The 15,748-nt window shown below is 28.2% G+C and overlaps 1 protein-coding gene across 1 annotated transcript in view; it reads right to left on the minus strand.

The window, feature by feature from the left end:
* Positions 1 to 6,073: 6,073 nt before the first annotated feature.
* Positions 6,074 to 15,748, minus strand: part of LOC126844463 (uncharacterized) — a 160,899-nt gene continuing 151,224 nt past the window's right edge. The window contains exons 6-8 of the mRNA XM_050582676.1: positions 11,136 to 11,472; positions 10,281 to 10,422; positions 6,074 to 6,479 (exon numbers count right to left, since the gene is read on the minus strand). Of these exons, the coding sequence (XP_050438633.1) occupies positions 6,447 to 6,479; positions 10,281 to 10,422; positions 11,136 to 11,472 (512 nt within the window). The 3' untranslated portion in view covers positions 6,074 to 6,446. The remainder of the gene's footprint in view (positions 6,480 to 10,280; positions 10,423 to 11,135; positions 11,473 to 15,748) is intronic.

Raw genomic sequence — 15,748 nt, forward strand, 5'->3', positions numbered from 1 at the left:
AAGCTATACATTATTGTATTTTTATTTTTTGTAATGATAAGCTATATAAGCTAAACATATGCAAATATTTTTTCAAAACCTGTAGAATAGTTTTTTTTATAAATTCTAACGAAATTGTTTTTTACCCACATAACCAAACTTAGAAAACAATAACTTACCTAATCACGCAATTATAAATTTATATTAGAAATATTTTGATGATTTTCTTCCGAAGGAACATTGGGCTTCTTTTTTTTTATTAAATTCCACAATGAAGTCTGAAGATCTCAAAAAAGGCGACAGGGATCGCGTTTGTGTTTCTGAAACAATTTACGATGGAATATCATACATTTCTGTTTGTGTGTAGATTGTATAAGTCGTTTATATTTATTAAAAGCTAGGATAGACGTTGACGATTTTGGTCTTTGGGTCTCGGTGCACTGGCTTCGTTTTACATAAAATGTTGAGTTATTTTATAATGTTATATCCGTTGATTTTTATTAAACATTTGTGAATGAAGTCGAGGTTCGTTTTGTAGTGGTGAGAATCTAGTACACTGTAATGTTATCAACGAACAAGCCAACACCTTTTTTCGGGTTATTTCACCGCCATTGCACAAAAACAATGTAAACTTGGCGTGAAACTGTGTGTTTGCTTGCATCTAAAAGGGTCGGCAACCGTGTGTAGTATTTTCATGATCCATGCGGTCATATTCGTTGTTTTTGGATTGTAGCCAACCATAACTTTACAAAGGCCGTTCGATCACCGGAAGATCTTGTGTCAAGATAATAATTAATAATGCGACGATTACAAAATAAGATTCTTCGAAAAACAAACATTATAAAATACATACTAGTCCGTATAACATATATACCAATTATACAGGGTGATCAAATTAACGAAAGACACCCGTTTTCTTTTAAAAATATTTGCAGTTTTGTAGATTTTCTTTTTGGAGCACTTTAGTCAATGTTGTTTTACAATATTAGACAAGTATGCATCTTTTTCATTTATTTTTCCAGAGCTATATCAACTGTTATAACTCAAATGGTAACTTATATATTTTATTAACTTTTTAAATTTTAAATACTTTGCTGAAACTTCTGACCGGTCTACAACAATTTTTGAATAATCAATTATCAAGTTTAAAATTAAAGACAGAAGGAGAGTGCGGCTGAGCAATGCGTACAGATAAAAATAATAAGTATACTCTACCTTTCCTCTCGTTCCAAATGGTAAACTTTAATAACTTCAAGAGTAATTGTCCAAGACTGATTATCGACCAGTTAACGTTTTCAGCAAAGTATTCTTAATTTAAAAATCAAATAAAATATATGTATTTTACCATTTAAGTTTCAAAAGTTGATAGAGCTCTAGAAAATACTAAAAAAGGTAAATACTTAGTGATTTTATAGTATTGTAAAATAACATTAATACATTTTTTTCACAGTGAGTGCTAAATTGGTCACCCTGTATAATAATGATTTATAATATAATAATAAGTAATGCCAATGTTTGACTGTTGTAAATAGCTATAAAATGGAGCAGTAGATTTTTTAACAATATTATAACTATAGGATTCGTTAAAATACTAAAGAACCTTGATGGGAATCAGAAATATTATGTACAAGTACACTGAATTTGGCGACTTTTTCACCATTAAATAACTCTGACGTATTCAAACGAATTATTTATTTTACTGTTGTGTTTTTTATATTACCTATATTGTGTTTATCGTTAGTCGTATGGTATTGTTGCCGTGTTTTTTATTATTCGACCAAAAAAAAATATCTACAGCGTTCTATTTCAAAATTCAAGCTATAAAATATATACAATGATAGGTTGAAATAAATGTTTCACCGAAAAAAAAAGGCTAACACCGATTTAGTAACGAACTATAATGTATGTATAGGATTTGTAATAAAATTCGGTAGGCCCACTAAAAGCCAAGAATTACCCACATTATACCGAGTGGTTCTTTTAACGCTCAACACGAGTTTTCTCTTGAAATGATCCCGTATGACATTTTTTTAAACTTAATAATAAAAATAATTATTCAAAATTGGTTATCGACCATTGAATTTTTTCAGTAAATTATTCTTAATTTAAAAATTCAATTAAATATATATGTTATCATTGAAGTTTTAAAAGTTGATAAAGCTTTGGAAAATAGTAAAAAAGATAAAAACTTGAATATCGTTTAATATAATATTGTAAAATAACATCAGCACAAATTACAAAATTGCAATTATTTTGAGTGTTAATTAGTGTAGAGCGTTAAAAGAATCACCCGTTACTTTTTATAATAACTTGTTTTTTCATAATTACTAATTAGTCATTATTTTTGTTTAGTTTTTAAATTTTAGTAGGTAGAACATTAGATTAAAGCTTATAGAGCTATTACTTATTAAAAAAAAAAGAAAACAACTATACGAGTAGATACTCTATTTACTTTGATACTATATAGAACAATATTTTTCACTAAATTCAAGTTTACAGTACCTATTTAAACTACATAGTGTTCAAGAAGCAAGATTTCAAAGCTACTATTTCTAAAAAAAATGTATCAGGCATTGTAAGAACAAATTTTAATGGTTTTTAAAACAATCGCGTGAGCTCTTTTTGAAAAAAATGATGAACATCTGTTTTGGGTGGTTTATTCATTAAAAACCAAAGTTTACCTAGAAAATTAAATTAAAAGTACCTCGAAGTTAGAACCCTTATCGATAAGTCAAATTTGAAACTTCCTCATTGTAATTTAGTTAATATTTAATAATTTAACCATACAGGAATGGATGATTAATTTAACGTAGCTACTATGCGATATGTTATTTTTCAAAAATAATTTTAGTTTTGTAGTTTTTCTTTTTATAAAAAATATTTTCATGGACTATTTTACAATATTAGAAAATTTCCAAATAATTGATCAGTCAAAGTTATAAGTGGCATATTCTATGTTTAATAAAGTAAATGCGTTACTATTTAAGTTTTAAAAGTGGGTAGGGATTTAAAAATATAATTTACCAGCAAATTAATGTCTTCATTTTTTCCTAAACTTATGATAACTTTTTTACCATTGCACCAAATGTTTTATGTGTTTATAAATTAAAAATTGTACACGAAATATTTATAAGCGCCGGAAATAAGTAATAACAAATTCCTATTATCTTCGGTAATTATCAAATTAGTAGCGTGTAGGGCTATCTCACATATGTTGAATGTCCTTTACTTGGAATTTCCAGCTACCATTTCCTACTCGACTTTCCTGTGCTAATAAAAAATATAATTCATAAAGCCAAAATTTAAAAAAAAATCACGCTTCTCCAATCAAATTAGAGATAAAACATCCTACGAATAATGCAAGATAAAAATTGATAAATCACTTTTAAATTTAAATATATGGGGTATTCCTTGGATAAACAGTGTTATCGATAGAATGTCCAAAACTAAGGAACCAAATTAGCCCTATCAACCAGAATGGGTTAAAACCTTTCCAGAGGTAGTTTAAGAGCTTATGGACTAAAATTTAGACTAATGCTAGATACTAAAAGTAAAAACAAACAGAAACAATAATCTGTTGTCATATATTTTTGTTCCTCAAAAAGGAAACAAGATAGTAAACATATTTAGCGTCTATTAAATACTTTATGTTACCGTGTCGAAGCGTTAGCAGTTATGATAATTTTTCCTAAATTATTGATAAACTTTATTAATTGCCTATATACCTTACACATTTACTATAATAGGTAATTTTATTTATGTGTAATTAATATTTGAACTGAAATGTCATAATTACTAAATTACCAATAATTTATGTTCAATATATTTTTCTTACACTTTATTATTATAATATTATATTTCTAAATGCAAACTGTTTGTGTATAGTTGTTTTTAACTGTTGATTACAAATATAGTGCTGAACGATAATTCGAGCTGCTTATGATATTTAGTTTGGAAGTCAAACTTAAAACGCAAATTGTGATACTTTTTTCAACAAGTGCTCATGCAATTATTTAAAAAACTATTGCATTTTATTCTAAGCATGACTAATAATCATAATATTATATGATATTTTATTAAAAAAATTATTCTTGAACACCGCGACAAAAGATTTAATAAAATAACGTTTAATATGTTGCATTGTTAAGGTGATGGACATTTTTTTTAAATAAAACATCAAAACAAACAAGGATCAATGGCTAGAGTACTATCAAAAATCGAACTTTTTGTTTTTGGCAAATCATGTCTTTGTTTTTGAGTATTTTACTACTATAAGACTGTAATACAAATACACATTAAATAATATAAACACACATTAGCACACTTCGCGTTCATACATGCTTAATAACAAATAACAGTTACCTTAGACTATTTATATTTAAAATACAAAATAGATTCTAGCATATGTTGCCCTTTTCTTGGTTACAGTTTGCGACCTAGTTCTGTATAACACTTATGCTGAACACAATATACCAAAAAATCTTTATTTTAACGATTATAAATTATAGATATGTACTAAGTAGTAATAATTTGGGTCCTCTCCGCCCGTTTTTTATTTCACCAACATTTTAAACAATATTTAGTTTAACCTAACAAGACATACAAGATCGTATTGTATAGTATAGGAGGTCCTATTATTACACTATTTTAATTTCATTGTATACACACAATTTATTCTACTAAAATGACAATGTTTTAATTGAAAAGTGGCTTTATATAAAATCATTTATTCTCCCACTTCTTATTTAGTAAAATGTTGATAAAGGACTTTCTGTACTATACAATACGGTCTTGTATGTTAGGTTAGGTTAAACTAAAATTTGTATAAATGGTTGGTAAAGTAAAAAATTGGCGAAGAGGACCCAAATTATTACTACTGTACTATAAAATTAAATAAATATAAATTGAGTTTAAAAGTAATAACTAATAGTTATTATTTAGAAACAATATTTTAGAACAGCTGGAATAGCTAACTCCTTTCAAATATATCAAAATATTTATTTTCTGGTCAAAGAAGTTAAGGAATTATCTTAAAAGTATTAGTTAAATTATTATCATAGGGTAAAGTAACAATTGGATGCGGACACCTAACTCGCTCTTGCTTTGTGTATCTTAGCAAAACACTGACCAAGTTCAACAAATAATTACTATTATAATAATAGTAATTATTATTACTATTAATTACATTAATAATAATTACTCATTGTAGGACTTATAACCTATTTTCGATAAAATAGTTATTAAGATAAAAAAAATCAAAATTGCATTATAATAAATGAATAAGAATAGCTAATAAGGTTCAAGTTCAAAATATGTTTTTAAAAGTAGTTTTAGAGAGCAACTTTTAATATTCTATAGCAACTAACTGATAAAAACAACATTGATTGGTAGATAGCCAGTTTTTAGTAAATTTTTATGTGCCTTAACTTATTTACACATAAATATATATAGACGAGAATTTAAGTGTGATATAAGCTGATAGAAATAACTACTCACCCTCATACTCCTCATCAATACATACAACTTAAGAAATAATTATTCAAAACTGGATATCGACCAATTAGTATTTTTATTATATCATTCGGCTTTTCATAGGTAAATTTAATTTAAAGTTGCTAAAAGACATTTAAGAAGTACGCTCTAAAATTACCCTTAGCAAAAATATTTTTAACTTAAACATCAGGCATTATTTTTATAGTTTAACAAAATAAATATTTTTTCATTTGAAGTATCATATTTTCTATAATACGGTCTCTGGAAATTCATCTCTAGTTAAATAAAATACGTCAATTTAAATTTGCTTTAAATTCAAATTTTATTCAAGTTAAAATTTACAATTTTCTAAAAATGTCTTTATATTAAATATTTAAAAATGTATATTTTTTATGTAAGATATTAATGTCTGGCTATTTATTGATATATGCATGCGTGTGTAGAATTTATATACTATACATGTATGTTATTGATTTACAATCAAGTTATTGACTGTTAAATGTATAAGTTATAACGCTATCAATACTTGCATAATAAAGTACTATGAAAGATTACTTTTAATATACATTTTACGTAAAATGAACACAAATATTTTTAGTTTGTACAACTATATTATTATAATGAACTTATTAATAACATAAAATACTTCGGTATACAATATATTAAATAATGTTCTAAATTATAATGCTATTGTTGTCTGAAAAATAATAGTAGGCACGTATAATTAAAAAAACAAAAACTTTTTTGACTAAATATTGAGTAACAAAAAAAAACTAAACTTAATTAATATAAGTACGAACTAAGAAAAGTAAAATTTGTTTATAATATTTTTTATTTAAGTTTAAAATATGTAAACTATAAATCATAATGGTTTTATTTCTTATGTAAAATTTGGAAACTACAATTATAATTGTTTTTCCGTTAGGCGTGTTCGATGGTAACGAGTGACCCGTCTTTTAGTTGACATTTGAATATTACTCTGCGGGGTTTGATTTTTCCTGTTTAACCTGCAAATAAAACATTTTTTCAGACACATTAAATCTCAGCTGTAGGTAAAATAAATAGTATCAAGTGGAAAATGATAATATTATACAATAAGTAATAAGTAATTATAAAAATGTATTTATATATTGTATATAGACTGGACGGAGAGCGATGGACAAAAAACAGCTATAACATTTTTTTTAATGTTTTTCATTGCCTACGAAGCTGAGTAAAAAATAATTTTGATACACTTGGTTGTGTATCATTGGGAAATATTTTCTAGAAAAATTCTCTTTTTTTATAAGCCACAAACACATTTAATTTTCTTACATTGTAATTTGTAGTATTTAAAACATTTTTATAGTACTATTTATTTTTCTCAAAACCTTTTAGACCCAAATGATACAGATTTCACGAGTATTTTTCTTTTAATGACATATTGAGGTATTCTTCTTTGTTATATATGTATATAACTATATTTTATAGAAGATGACTAACTATTGAACAATGCAATATCTAATATATAATGCATTTTGGTAATTGGTTATACAAGCTACAAATTACAAACAAATATTTGAAATACTATATATTTTGTGTATTAGATATTATCTATTGCTATAATGCGTATATATATATATATATATATATATATATATATATATATATATATATAAATTCATAGATGGAATTATTTTGAATTCCATCCATTCAAAATTGTATTGTTTCATACGCATTAAAATGATTTATTTATAGAAATTAAGCTATTATTAACAAATATTCGGTTGTATGTTGGTTAAAATATATACTAGGAATTTAATATTAATAATATAATATGCAAATCTGGGAAATAGTTGTTTAAAATCATGCAATCGACAACATTCCCAAGTGCCTGTATAATTTTCATTTTTCAATTATTTTCTAATCTAGATGATATTATATTAAAAAATATATTCAAACATTCATTTTATTATAATAGGACATACATAATAATTGATAACTTCTAGCGTTTTCAGCATGACTATTAATATTAACGATTTTTTTTATTTGATGGTAGTAAATATGCCGTAAAATAAAATATTTACAATAGGTATAATATTACATTAAAATTTAAATCAATCATGTTATGACAAGTTATTAAGAATAGTAGAATTTAGTTAAAATATATTAATGGTGTTGTATTTCTAACTTCTATGTAAATGTCTACATGTTAAATCGTTTTATACTAGAGATTGGGAGATAAAACAAAATGACAAATTAACAATAGCGCGATTAAAAGTATACAAAACTGATTAAGTACCTGATTATAAGCTTTTGAAATTTTTAATAGGTAACTTTTTTATTTTAACAAATAGTTATAATTATTTGTTAATAAATAAATAATGGAAAAGTTTGTATGTGTTTAAACTTTAAAGTATGGTACCTATAAATACTAATCGAATTTTTACATACACACTAAGTGGTTAGGATTCATAAGTTTCAAATGTTTTCTCTTAAGAAATTCATTTTCATAATAAACGCGATAACTTTATTATGAGTTTTCAAATTTAGGAAATCAATACCTTCGACAATAGTAAAGAGTTATTAACAAAAACAATAGCTGTGTTAATAATTTAATTATTATGGCGGTGGCAACAGATGCAATGAGGATCACACGAGTCTATAACTGTTTTTCAAATGTACCGAAGTCGTTATTGAAATGATTGCACGACCAATGTCTGTGTAGAAAAATACTTAGCACAGCCGTTGGTTCATTCGAGTCTGAAGTTTCAGTTAGCTTTCGCAGTTACCGTGGTATTTCAAAAATTCATATTATCCACAAAACAAAAATATATTAATATGTAGTATGTACATTACACGAGTATGTTATAATGGACTTTTGTCGTACAAAATGTGAAGCCTTCATAATATTATTAAATGATAGGTATGAAAGATGGCAGCGAAAAATAACGCACAGCTGTACACTGGTGGTATATACCGTTTAGAAGGATGCGCGCGTAAATCATCCAGGGCACCGTGTTCTGTCAAGGGAAAGCGCAGTTGATTTAGTGAAAACTTTTGGCGGAGGAAATGAAAAAAAAAACATAGAAGGTAAGTTAAAACTCTGTGACAACGACAGCAATACGGCTCAGTTCATTCTGGTAGCTTTTTTAATCAGATCTTAATCGAAACGACCAAGTCGAACTTGGACAAAGTTTCGATTAATGAAAAAGCTACCACCGCACTCAAAAATTAAGGAAAATACCTTGGGCATATATATATATATATATATATATTAAAACAAGTCAAACAACAGTAATTGTAAGTCACGCAAATCATGAATTCGTTAACAACTAGTAAAATTAGGTATAGCTTATTAATAACTTAGATCGTTAACGCCTGTAATTATTTTACACAATATGGGTTTTCTCCAACTAGCTTAGTCAGTAGCCACAGTAGTTGACAGTGGTGGCTTTGGTTGGCCATCTAAGGGGGGGGGGGGCAATTTAATTTCAGTTCAAATACCCTTCATAATTATATTATAATTTATACTATTCAAGAAAACCTTATTAGTTTATAATAAATGATATGTAATATAACTATTTATAATATAATATGTACAATAGTCACATAGATCGTATGTGATGTTATTGTATTAGGTTTACAATTTAAAAAATGTAGTTATATAACACAAAATTTGCATTTTTTTTCATGGATGCAAATCGATCATGTTATTATATTTATAACCACAATTTTTAACTGTACTTTTTTATTGGTTAACAACATAATATAATAATTATGAAGACTCAATGTTGATAATTAGATGAAACATGTAGTAGGGATCGTATTATGTAATAAATTTACATCGCTTGTTTATGTGGTACATAACATACCATTATTTATTATTTAACTAAAATGTTTATGTCTTGGACGCATAAAAGATAATTGATATAAATTGAATTTCGCACATCGCGAAATTGTATCAACACAATGCCCGGAAAATGATAAAAGAAGATTATTGCTATTCTACTTTCTAGTTGTCAGTATTAATAATAGTATTACTATGCCATGGTTAAGTTATGTTTAAATAGAACACACAGGATGTTACAATAATCGAAAGTTCGAAAGACATATTTTATAATAATAATATTGTGTGACTTCATTTGTAAAATGAATCTAACGTTTTATGATACACTAATGAAAATGTCATTATCAAGTCAATTTAAATAACTTAATTGCAACTGAGTCATATAATACGACATGTATGAAATTAATTATAATAGACTAATATTGTAATTATTACTTTAAAGCACAATTTAAGTTATATATTTTTAATATATAATTTTTTATAGGAAAATAATTAAAAAAATAAGACGGTTTTTAGTTAGTACTTAGAAATTTAGATTTTATTTAACTAATACTTAGATTCTTGCATTATTTAATATCATAATAAATGAATAAAACAATTTTTACTAGCACACTTTTGTACCTATAAAAAAATATATCAGAGTATGGCAATACAATTAGTCATTAAAAAACAAAGGACTGTAGTCAAAACCAATGATTTGATAAACGTGGGGTGTATAAAATAAGGTAAATAAGCAAATTTTAGTAAAGTAAAAGCTAATATTTCTGGAGAAAGACAAGAGAACTTGAGCCATTTAGAAGTATACTTAAGCTAAGAGCAAGTGGGTGAAATAAAGACATAGGAAGAGGTATATGGAGTGAATAGAGGAATGGTGGCTGATAGAAAATTTGGAGAGAAAGGATTTGGCAACTGATTGATTCAACAAACTGAAACGGCAACTTTAATAGCATCAAAATTTCATCATTAAATGGGAACTTACAATTTTGCGTCCAGTGTTTGTCTGTGGTATATTGTGATGCAACCCGATTTTATGATCTTCGTTGGACAATGAAACTACAGCTACATAAGTGCCGTTAATACGGCCGTCACCTCCATGCCCGTCCAAACGCTTAAACTGATACCTAATAAATTAAACAAAAATAAATTCATAAATATTTTATGTATAATACCATAGAGAAACTATAGGGAAGGACTTATATCTATCAAATTACACATAGCCCTGATATACATGAGAACATGATATATACTTGTATATATGAGAACTCACTCGATTGGTTACAAAATCGTCTATCAAGTAAATGAGTAATCTAAATCTTAAAACACATCCTGTAAGTTGTTTGGGTGGAACAAACAGATTACAAATCTAGTAACGTCTAACTCAACAAGAACTATTCTTTACTATCTAGTTGTATTCGATGTTAAAATTTTTCTTTATTTATTCCCAATTTTTCAATTTATTTCTCTTCTAGTAATTTGTTACTACATGAAATATTTATAAGAAATTAATGTGGGAAATAGAATTGTCGATGTTAAAGGAAAATCTTGCCACAGTGATATAAAAGAAAATGTTTTACGTTGTAACAATAAAAAATGTCAAAATATTTAAAATAATTCACCCACAATAACTGCAACATAACTATCCGAATAGGAGATCTACTAATTTAAATTGAGCAAGTTTTAATTATTCAGTTGACTCGATGTAACATGTACCTATAACTACTACATAACTACATCAGCTGACAACCAAGTATTACAGATGTAAATAATTTCATTATAATCAAGTGAAGTTTGTGTTTTGACGTACTTTTGTACAGTAAACTTCTCAACGTCTTACCTAAACATGTGGCCGCGTTGAGTCCTGTATTTTGTCTTAGCTGTAGAGGTGGTAGTTGTCATTGGATCATCTTCATCTTCGTTTTCGTCATCACTACCGTCTTCGTTGTAATCGTACACGTCCAAGTCGTTGGGTATTCTCATTTGTTTAGCTGCCTCCAATATCCAATCTCCAGACGGCCACAAAGAACCCGGAGGTGTTGGCGTTGTTGATGGCCGGTCAGTGTAAGACGGTAACGGTATCAACGTCGAAGCTTGTGTTATCTTGGTCTGTTTAGTGCTAACTATCATTGGCAGTATAGTAGCTTTGTTTGTTGCTTCATCTCGCCCCAACAATCCTGCAAAAACATACATCTTGTATAAAATATATGTTGTAAAGGTCTGTTACACTAAATCAAGATCCGGTCAAGCAGATATAGCGAACTATCTTAATATCAATTTTATTAACGTTATTTGTACAATATTTCAGCTTGTGCAAAATTTAGACAAAGTTTACACTTGACTACTTAGCCGGATGAGCGCTTTTAGGGGATAAAAACCCAGGTGGTGTAGTAAAGTGCCCCTTTCTAAAAAAAAACCCTAAATGTTAACTTTAACCCAAAAAGTACGTGCATAGTACGATTTATGCTTTTGATGTGTAAGCATCTTTACAGATTACGAACCCCCTCTCTCTTAGCAAAATTGGAGTCTGTAGTAAATCGATACTGTATGAAAATTTATTACAAAACTCGTAATAGCAGTATAGAATCCCCTTCTACGATACCGTCTTTCACTGCTTAGAATACATTTGCCTTCATTTTATAGTACTATAACATACTATGCCTAGACACCCTAGACACAACCTAGAGTTCACCCGTTTTCGGACTTTGTCCGTACCGTACAATTCTCATTGAAACATTTTTAAAAAATAATTGTATTACTTAATTATAAAAATTCCAAAAGACCTACGAGGCTTATAACCCTACTGTAATCCTCAAATTTACGTCCCGGCGCTACGGTGCTGGCTTTTTTAAATGGAATTGAATATTTTGAAATTGATAGCAATATGCTGTCAAAATCACTGCAGAAAAAAACCCAATTGGTTTATGCAAAAATATATTGAATTAATAATAATAACAATACAAATTTCATATGGCCAAAAAACTCATAAATAAATTATGAATGAAGTAGAAAATATCGACAAAAATTATTAAAATTCTTTTCCGGCTTTGATTTTTGTTGTAGGTAATAAAAACATACACAAAGAATACTGTTAGAGTCGTATAACCATTACTTCATGTCACGTGAACTATACGAGCGCTGGGTACAAGTAAACTGAAAACGAAAAAATCGCAGTTCATTGGTATTCCTTAACGGTTTTATTATGGGACCGTCTCCACGGACGTTGTTAATCGTTATCAAAACAAAAGAATTGGAAAGTTTTTAACTTTTTCCCTGTATCGCACAGTGTACATAAAACCAATTTAATAGCCTGGTCGGTCGGAGAAGGGGAGGGACACAGCGAACACCGACCCATCACAATATAGTCACTATACTCACTGCCAGTGTAAGGTTTTTGCGGTTGATAATCTTTTTGGAAAAGATGAAAAGTATAGACACAGCCAATTAGAACGGTAAGACCGTCAAACGAAACAAAAGACAACGGCGGGAAACGTTTTCAGCTGGCGTTCATTGCCGAAAACGACAAAAACTCAGGTAAGCAGACAAGCTACACCTAATGGTGCGGTGCGTGGGGCTTGCAATAAAAACTTTTACGGCCACCAGTATTATAATAGGTTGACTGTATACAGAGTGGTCGTAAAACAGCTTTGAAATCTACTGCGGCTCCACCCCCTGGCCCAGACCAATAAAAATAATATCAGACGAGTAGCTTATCAGGTCGGTGCCACCTACCGAGCATACTATACCGTCATCGCGGCGTGTATGTGCGTTGCATTCCGCATAAACGGCTTTGGGGAACGGTGTGCGACGACTTGGGAACAGATAGCGAAAGCGCCGTTTGTTGTGTGGCTAATTCGTTATGAAGTATGGCAAACGACAGACGAAGGGTAAAGTGGAGAAACTATAAAAACAAATTGTCCAACGCTCAAATCACAAATCAGATTTTTATTGACTGCACAATATTCACCAATAAAATTTAACGTCCAATATTATATTTATGCTTTCGTCGTATAATAACAATAATAATAATAAAAAATACAATATAAATATATATATATATATATTTTAAATAAGCAGTTTTATTTTCCTTTCCGCGAAGTACGAAATGTCACGATCGAAGTCGAATGTAATAACCTAGAATATGTTGAAAATGGGTTAGGTATTTTGAAGATGCAATTTATAGAGAACATAATAATGTAATCTAATGTCATTATTTTTTCATTTGTTCTAACGTTTTCTTGGAGTTAGAAAGTCAAGACAATTATACGAAGATAAAGCCGGAAAAAAGGTTAACAGTCTACCTACTAAAAAGTGTAAAAAAATACATTACTTGTTGGATGTTTCATGCTATAAGAGGAGATAACAAACAAAGTTGCCCGTTTTTATTTTACTAGTAAATTGTACATATTGAAAACACTTTTTCATTAGTTTACCTGTTTTCTTATACCAATAAACGAGATAATAATGAAAAATTATATAATAATTAAGAATCTTTGTTGGCTAATTTTAATACTATGGTAATAAGAATTGCCTGCGATTCAATGTTTAAGTCGTAATTATTCAAAATTTAAGTGAGCTCTGAACTCACAGTGCATAAGTTCTATAATTATTAACTACGCCATTTTCATTTATGTACGAACACGAACACATCTCTTAAAAAATAGAAACCAGCGATGGAAAGAAAACTGTTTATCTGAAATCTGGCAAACAATCGTGCATATCATATTATAAAAAAGATACAACCACTGGACTGTGGCGTTTAACAGACCGTCGCTGTAAGAACGTAGATAAAAGTCAGTTTGAACAATTTAAGAAAATGTTTAAAAATCCCCATCCATAATTCATCGGCATACGAATAATTTACTTGTCGTAGGTATAAACAAAATAATTTAAATGTTGTATAGATTGTTTTATGTAAATATTCATAATTTAACAGCTTGCGTACGAGTCCGCAACACAACGGGATACATTTTTATGTTAAAATATTTTTCGTTGTTAACCCAAAATAATCACTTGGTTTGTAACAATGGTAACCACGGTACTCGAAAGGTAGGTGATGATTAATTTTATGTTATGGCCAAAAGTTTTTTAGTAGCTTTTTAATAATTGGCCTTAATCGATTTATTGGCAAAACGTTCACTTGGCTAGTTATTTTGAATCAATTAAACCATTCATTAAAGTTGTTCATTCTGAGTCAAACCACGCGTTCATCGGGCCGGCCTTTACAAAATTTTTCGAAATTTTTTTATGAACTTTTTTGGTCTTATATAACTTTAATTTTTTTGAAATTTCTATCATTTAAATTCACTCCTAAAATAGTTTTTTTAACGTTATTATTCACAAAAAACGATTTTGATCAGTTTTTAAATTCTGAAATTTCAATCATAAAATCAGAGATCAAATCAAATCTTTTCATCTAATAACGAGAATGGACCGAGATTTATTTAAATTTTTTTATAATAATGTTACATTTTTTTTTTTTTTTTAATTTATAATTTTATTTGTAAGGCATATTTTTCACTTTTTACTCCCAAAATATACAAAAAATCAAATTTTACTATGACATGTTTTATTTTTTTAAATAAAAAAACTGAAATTATAAATTCTTTTTTCAGATTTAGAAAAAAAAAAATGTATAACTGTAAAAAAAAATAATGAAAATAAATCTCGGTTCATTCCGTTATTAGACAAAAAGATTTGAGTCTGATTTTATGATACAAATTTCAAAATTTTAAAACTGGTCGAAATCGATTTTTCATGAAAAATAACTTAAAAACCCCTCTACGGGTAAATATGAGGAATACAAATTTCAAAAAAATTAAGGTCTTATATTAGACAAAAATAAGTTAATAAAAAAAAATGTCGAAAAATGTTGATGACCGCGTGGTTTGGCTCAGAATGTCTCATATACATACACGTCGTATTTTTGTAGGGACAATTTACTAGATTTAACTTATTAACAATATATGTATTATGCTAAATACTGTAAAATGTTGTTCCCGTTAAATCGTGCTTTATACAACGAAAACATGCTGTATTATTAAGCATGTTTGGAATATTAAGCGTGCCTAAATGGCTTAATGATAATCATTTTTGAAAGCAATAGGTAGCTGTTGTATGGTTCACCGTGATAATAGTTATTAAGAACTTCTCTCAATTTGGATTACAAATTACAATGTTTAATTCCCGATAAGAGAATCCTACTGCAACTTTTCTGGCAAAACACATCTGTATAAGTCGTCTATATAGTTATAGGATTGCATTATACCATAAGCACGAAAGTGTATTATCTCTGAACAGTTAAGTGGAAATCTAGTTAAACTGTCGAGAACAGTTTGCTATTAGTTGTATGCTACGCTCGTATGATAATATTACCAAATTGTAATCTGGCCGTGGCAAATCTCAATACTTCATAAAGTTATAACAGTACAATTTATTAAATTTTTTATTAGT

The sequence above is a fragment of the Adelges cooleyi genome, unplaced genomic scaffold, assembly GCF_023614345.1.
Source record: "Adelges cooleyi isolate 19-005CV unplaced genomic scaffold, UGA_ACOO_1.1 ACOO_flye_CR_arks_rails_tigmint_CR_PRNA_651, whole genome shotgun sequence".
Taxonomy (NCBI): domain Eukaryota; kingdom Metazoa; phylum Arthropoda; class Insecta; order Hemiptera; family Adelgidae; genus Adelges; species Adelges cooleyi.